This window comes from Lonchura striata, chromosome 1 (assembly GCF_046129695.1).
Source record: "Lonchura striata isolate bLonStr1 chromosome 1, bLonStr1.mat, whole genome shotgun sequence".
Lineage (NCBI taxonomy): Eukaryota > Metazoa > Chordata > Aves > Passeriformes > Estrildidae > Lonchura > Lonchura striata.
In genome coordinates, this window is record NC_134603.1 from 5095187 (window position 1) to 5102094 (window position 6908).

A 6908-nucleotide genomic window follows, 5' to 3' on the forward strand; every position below is an offset into this window, starting at 1 on the left:
ATACCCTCCAAATTAGGGTGTTGCTTGAGACAAATTCCTGGCTGACTTGCTGCCCAACTTTTTTGGAATGGGAGGTTCTTATTACCTGTTAACATTCCTGTGCCTACCTGGGGCATTCTTCACCCCTGGGGACAGATCTTGGTCACTTTTCTCTCTCAGACATGGCCACACTGCCCGTGTGTGACTGAAACTGGAAAGAATTGCAGGAAGTTTCTGCATCCATTGTCAAGTTTTCATACAAAACATTTATTTGAAAAAGTTGCATGTAAAGTTCTACACAGGACGGTTGCCATTTCTGTAGTAAAAAAAAAGAAAAGCAAACCAAAACCACATAAAAAAATCATCTCTGTCATGCACATGGTAAAGGAGCTGCTCTTTCTCAAGAACCCACAATTAACAGACTTCAATGTGCATTTTGGCAAGAGAAACTGCAGAAGTGGAGTTCACTCAAGAAAAGGGTTCTGGATGCACATATGTACTTAATTTTCTACCCCATTTACCATCACAGCTACAGAACCACCATTAGCTCTTGGGATAGGATCTCCTCTCCCATTTGGGTGCCCAAATGGCTGTTTTTACAGACCTTTTTAATGCACTTGGTCCACTTTTGGAGCTTTTGAATTGAAAGCTGCCTGTAAGAAATTTTAAATTTGGGTAATGATTGTCAGACAAAGTAATTTCAAATCATCTGACCAAGCTCTGCTGGCAGGTTTGCAGTGTCTCTTCCTACCCCACCATGTTTCGGAGGGAAGAATTCCATTCTCCAACGAGTATAAAGTTCAATTTCTTAACTTCTTAAAGCAAAAGCAGATGGCTCAGTGTATAAATACATCCAGCATCTGGATTCTCAGTCACAAAAATAACATGCTTTATACAATAGAAAATGGATCAACTATGAAACAATTCTCCATTGGCCTTAAGATCCAACAGCAGCACCAACACCTTCATCTTCATCCTGTTCCTCCTCAGCCTCATCATCGTCTTCCCTCATTTCTCCATCTCGCTTCTCTTTTTCAAGCATTTTTAGGTATTTGCTAGCTAGGATCTTCTTTGGCAAGATATCTGAAAGGCAGAATTGTTGCTTTTTTAGTCAATTTGAATATGTGTATTGCCTCATGAATACTGTTCCATCAAAATCACTAAAGAAATTAAGACAAAAAGAAATATTAATACTTTTAACAAACCTTAGGTGAATAACCAGGTAAGTCAGCCTGACCCACACACTGTAAGCTGTAAGAGTAGGAGGGAGTTACCCACTTACAGTACAAGTAACCAAAGATAAGGACTCTATTTTGTGACTGATTACTGGCACCTTTTAGTGTCTGCTGATGTGAATTATTTGATGTAAAACAGAGCCCAACTGCCTTAGATCCAATAAGCCATTGATATAAAATCCAAGTATCAGTAAAAACGTGTCTGTGTGTGTATCTAGAAGCATAGAGGGACCAATATGATGAAGTTTCTTTTCTCAAAACTTATAGAATCCTATGTGTCATTTTTGTCCACATAACTCCTCACCTAAAGATGTGCAATGATCTTCTTTCACAAGCTGAAAGCTTTCAGATGGAACTGCTGGAATTTAGGAAATGCTTAAGGCAATATCCTGAGAACTGTATACAGTATGATTGTAATTTAGAGACAGCAGAAAAATCCCTATTCACAGAGAAATGTTTTTAGGAAAGTAGTGTTACAGTGCGCTTGGGCTATGCTTTTCCCCATTTCCAGGGACCCCTGTGACTCTGATCAGGTAAGTGTCCACTCCTTCCCGCCCTGACAGGGTTGGCTGAGAGGCAGAGAAGCCCTCCCTGCCCAGAGCCTAGATAAACCCATAACTCTGTTTGCTCGCTTTCCCCCTGGACCTCATGGAATAAAGAAGCTGGACACCACATCGGGGTGAGAGTCTCTTTTGAATCTTTGCCCATCTCCTGATGTTCCTCCCCTCAAGGCCTCGTATCTCTGGGCTAGCCTAATAAGTTGGGGCTGAGAGGGGCAGAAGCATCAAGTAGTTAACGAGTTCCAGTTGAATGCTAACCAAGAGATAAACGACCTGTAGGAGAACTGGGTCCTCACAAAACAGAGCATAAAGAGCAAGATTTCACTTTCCAAAGTAGACACAGGATTTACCCTTGTGTTATCAATACCTGCAAGGAACTGAAAGGTCTCACACTCTTCTGCTGTATGAGACAGGTCACTGTAAGTCAAAGCATTCTTCTCTTTCCCTCTGCCGTGTTTGTAGGAGTATGTAGCCAAATATTGAACAAAAAGCTCCTAAAAAATTAAAACAAAACTGCGTAGTCAGACTAAGTATGCACACATATCTTTGATTCCCGTCTACAGGCAGAAGCACCATATTTAACTTCACGTACACTGGGCACTCAGTGCACAGACTCATTACCTTTCAGTACCTGAAGGCAGTCTACAGGAAAGATGGAGAGAGAATATTTACAAGGGCATGTAGTGACAGGACAAGGGGGAATGGCATCAAACTGGCAGAAAGTAGGTTTAGATCAGTTAATAGGAAGAAATCCTTCCCTCTGAGGGTGCTGAGGCCCTGGCACAGGTTGCTCGGAGAAGCTGCGGCCGCCCCATCCCTGGAGCCGTCCAAGGCCAGGCTGGACGGAGCTCGGAGCACCCTGGGACAGTGTAAAGTGTCCCTGGCCGTGGCAGGGCTGTGAAATAGATGTTCTTTAAGGTTCCTTCGCACACAAGCCATTCTATGAGTCCAGACTCGGGCAGCTTGAGGCCAGCTCCGTCTCGGGCGCGGACAGAGAAGGGAAGCGGGAGCCGGGCCGCGGCAGCGCTCCGCAGCGGCGGCCCCGGCCGGGCACGGGGAGGCGCGGGGCCCGAGGGCAGGGCAGGGCGAGCGGTACCGTGGCCTTGGCGGTGAGGAACAGCGCGTCCTGGTTGATGCTGGAGACCTCCGGGGAGCTCTTCATGATGACGCGGATCCGCGACAGGGGCAGCGACACCAGACGGTTCTCGCTGCCGCTCAGCCGCGCCGCCGCCATCTCAGCCCGTCCCCGCGGCGGCGAGGGCGCGGCCCGCCGGGAGCTGTAGGCGGCGGAGCCGGGACTGCGGATCCCTGCAGCTCCGGGACTGCAGCTCCCTGCAGTTCCGGGACTACAGCTCCCTGCAGCTCCGGGACTACAGCTCCCTGCAGCTCCCTACAGCTCCCTACAGCTCCGGGACTGCAGCTCCCTGCAGCTCCGGGACTACAGATCCCTGCAGCACCGGGACTACAGATCCCTACAGCTCCGGGACTACAGATCCCTGCAGCATCGGGACTACAGCTCCCTGCAGCACCGGGACTACAGATCCCTGCAGCACCGGGACTACAGATCCCTACAGCTCCGGGACTACAGATCCCTGCAGCTCCCTACAGCTCCCTACAGCTCCGGGACTACAGCTCCCTGGAGCTACGGGACTACAGCTCCCTACAGCTCCCTACATCTCCCCGCAATACAGGGACCCTCCTCCAGCCGGGACTACAGCTCCCTACATCTCCCCGCAATACAGGGACCCTTCTCCAGCCGGGACTACAGCTCCCTACAGCTCCCTACATCTCCCGGCAATACAGGGACGCGCCCGCCGCAGCCCCCGGCTCCCCCGGCTCTCTCCTCCCCGCCGCGGGCGGACGGCGGCCCCGGGGGTGCCCGGGCGCGCTGAGGCTCCGGCGGCTGCGAGTCCCTTCATAGAATCACAGAATTAAGTAGGCTGGAAAAGGTCTCTGAGATCATCGAGTCCAACCTGTGACCGATCGCCAGGTGGTTGTAGAGTGATAAGGTCACACCCCCGAGCCTCCTTTTCTCCAGGCTCAACAGCCCCAGCTCGCTCGGCTGCTCCTCATCAGACTTGTGCTCCAGCCCCTTCAGCAGCTTTGTGTCCCATCTCTGGACCTGCTCCAGCACCTCAATGTCCTTCCTAAATTGATGGGCCCAGAACTGGACACAGCACTCGAGGTGTGGCCTCCCCAGTGCCCAGCACAGAGGGACAGTCACTGCCCTGGTCCTGCTGGCCACACTAGTGCTGACATGGAAAGCCAGGAGGCCACTGGGCTCCTTGCCAACCTGGGCACACCCTGGCTCACGTTCACCTGCTGTCAACCAGCACTTCCAGGTCCTTTTCCACCAGGTCATTTTGTGCTGAGCAGCTCCAGTGCTTTCCAGTCACTCTTCCCACCTGTGTGGATTCCTGCTGTCCCAGCACAGGCGGGAGCAGCCTTGGGGCTTCCCCTTCCTCACCTCTCACCGTGGCTCCTCAGCTCCAGGCTGGCACAGGAGGGTGGGGAGCTTGTTCTCAATGCCAACTGGGCATCTCGATCTGTGTGTATGCCAGGATTACAGGCCACTGCCTACAAAGTTGTTAACCCAAACTGCAATTACAGGCTGCTCAACACCTCTGCCGCTGTAGTACAGTCCCAGGGAATGTGTCTGGTCATCCTGACACTTGTCAGAGCTGGGGGGGAGGTGTGGAGGGTACGTGTAAACTATGAAGTGATGATGGGGCTGCTTGTAACATGCTTGTGGATGGGGTTTTGATGCTGGGAGTGTTTGCTCCAGAAGTTTGCCTGTGCCTGTTTGGGTAAGAGCTGCAGGTTGTGTGAGCGCTTCCAGAAGTAATGACACATCATTTGCATCAATTCATTAATGGTTTCAATCAAAAAGTTTCCAATATGCTTTATAAACATCATGCCTGATGGTTTGTATTGGTAAGAAATCTGCTAAGGCCACTAAACTATCTAAATATGAGAGAGAAAAGCAGGAGCTTTTTCAGAATACACAATAATAATTCACATGGAATTTAGGGGAGAAAGAACTGTACCCATGAAGAATCATTAAATGGAAAACACAGCAAATTTGTTGACTGAATGTCACTATCTGATACAGAATTTGCCCAGTACATAAGGCCAAGGCTATAGATTATCCTGATTTATTAATAAAATACAGCACCATGAGCAGCTGGAAGTACAAGGATAACAACAGTATGTGATAAATTTCAAAATTACTGTATTTGGGGACATAATTTATAGTTAGCTATTGCAGATAATCAGTATATTTTAGGCTGTATAATTCTCTTGAGATTACATCTTCTGTGAGGCCACTGTGTGTACGTTATATCTGAAAGGAAGCACAAATATCTTGGGATGCTGCCTGGATGTCTGGAAGGATTGGTTTCTTTCTCGATCCTTACTGTCTTGTGACATCTTGTGGAGACAGCTGACATTACTCCAGCAGTGAATTTTTAAAAAATACTACTGCAGCCTTTCATGAGAAAGAAATTTCAATATACAAATGAACCCTCATCAAACTACCAGGATTTCTGAGGGTATTGAGCTTGGTGGTGGGAAGGCACAGGTGAAGGAGCTCTGAGCTCCTCAGAGCCGTTCTTTCCCCCTCTGCCAGCTGAGAGCTTGGCCAGGTGTAGTTGCCTCTGTGAGTCTCTGTCTCCCAGAGAAGGGACAACGGGAGCAGGAGCTGCCCTGGCAGGAGAAGAGAGGCTGTGATTGACTGGGCTGAGCACTCCCCACCCCTCTCTGGCCCTAAGGCTGTGCTGCTCTTGGGCTTGGTCAGCTTCTGTCTGAGACTCTGAGGCCAGCTTGTACTGCCATCTCTCCAGCTCCTTTCCCTCTGGGAAATGTTGTCATTTTTTTGGAAGATAACCAAAGGTCAAGGCTAAAGCTTGTTCAGTTCCTTTTATGCTGTTATTTTTCTTCACAACTCCCAGACTGGGGAAACGCAAGAGAAGCAGAGAGACTTGCCAGGAGACCACATCTTGCGCCACAGTGGCTGAGGAGACCTGAAAAGAGGTTGTGGCCAGGTGAAGGTTAATCTCTTCTTCTAAGTAATAAGTGACAGTACAAGAGGAAATAGCTTCAAATGTGCCAGGGCAGGTTTAGATTGGATATTAAGAAAATTTTCTCCATCAAAAGGGTTGTCAAGCATTCATACCATCAGCCTAGGGAAGTGGTTGAATCACCATCCCATGAGGGATGTAAAAGCCATGTGGATGGGACTCTTAGGGACATGGTTTAGGGGTGGCCTTGGCAGTACTAGGTGTGACTTGATGATATTAAGGGTCTTTTCCAACCTAAATGATTTTATGATTCTACCTAAATGCAAATTTTTCAAACACTGTGAGTTCTGTTGAAGTTATTTGGTTGGCGTGCCACTGCTTTAAGTCATGACATGGCCCCTTATGAAAGGCTGCAATAAGGTGTTCATGGACCCTTCTCCAGGCTGAGCAACCCAAACTCTCTCAGGCTGATTCCACAGGAGGGGCACTTCAGCCTTCTGATTTCCATGGCTTCCTCTGGACCTGCTCCAAGAAATTTCTTGTGTGGGGATTCCAGACCTGGATGAAGCATTACAGGTGAGGTCTCACCAGAGTGGAGCAGAGGGGCAGAATCCCCTGCCTCACTGCTGCCCATGCTGTGGGATCAACCCAGGACATGTTTGGCTTTCTGGATGCAAGTGCACACACGGCCAGCTCATGTCCAGCCTCTCATCCACCAGCACCCCCAAGTCCTTCTTGGTGGGGCTGCTCTCAATCCACTTATTCCCTCCCCAGCCTGTATTGATACCAGGGTTTGGTCATCCAGGTGCAGCATCTTACACTTTGCCTCACTGAACATCATTAAGTTTCCCACATCCTCCACCAGAAATTCACCTGAACTCTCGTACAAGGCTTATAGTTCGGGAGTTTTTGTACTTCCAGAGTTTTCAGACTTTTGCCATTTAAGCTGCATGACTGAGAAATCCTCTCAGAGGAAGATCCCCCTCTACTCGAGGAGGCTCAGGGAGGACTTTGTCACTCTTTACAACTACCTCAAAGGAACTCGTAGAGAGCTGGGGCCAGCATCTTTTGCTGTGCCAAGGGGGTGAGGACCAGAGAAAATGGACTGCAGCTGA

The 6908-nt window shown here is 49.1% G+C and overlaps 1 protein-coding gene across 1 annotated transcript; it reads right to left on the reverse strand.

Annotated features, from left to right (window-relative positions):
* Nucleotides 1–222: 222 nt before the first annotated feature.
* CHRAC1 (chromatin accessibility complex subunit 1) lies at nucleotides 223–3096 on the reverse strand. The gene is made up of 3 exons (XM_021532494.3): nucleotides 2871–3096; nucleotides 2142–2268; nucleotides 223–1062 (listed from the first exon to the last, which is right to left on the reverse strand). The coding sequence occupies exons 1-3, from the start codon at nucleotides 3006–3008 to the stop codon at nucleotides 917–919; spliced, it is 411 nt and encodes a 136-aa protein (XP_021388169.2). The 5' UTR covers nucleotides 3009–3096; the 3' UTR covers nucleotides 223–916.
* Between the last annotated feature and the right edge of the window lie 3812 nt (nucleotides 3097–6908).

Excerpts from the sequence above, each read along its gene's own strand:
- CHRAC1 (XM_021532494.3), bottom strand. The coding sequence starts at position 3,008 with ATGGCGGCGGCGCGGCTGAGCGGCAGCGAGAACCGTCTGGTGTCGCTG. Across the intron at positions 2,269-2,870 it reads TCCTCACCGCCAAGGCCACG|GAGCTTTTTGTTCAATATTT; the intron begins GTACCGCTCGCC and ends TTAATTTTTTAG. Across the intron at positions 1,063-2,141 it reads GACCTTTCAGTTCCTTGCAG|ATATCTTGCCAAAGAAGATC; the intron begins GTATTGATAACA and ends TCTGCCTTTCAG.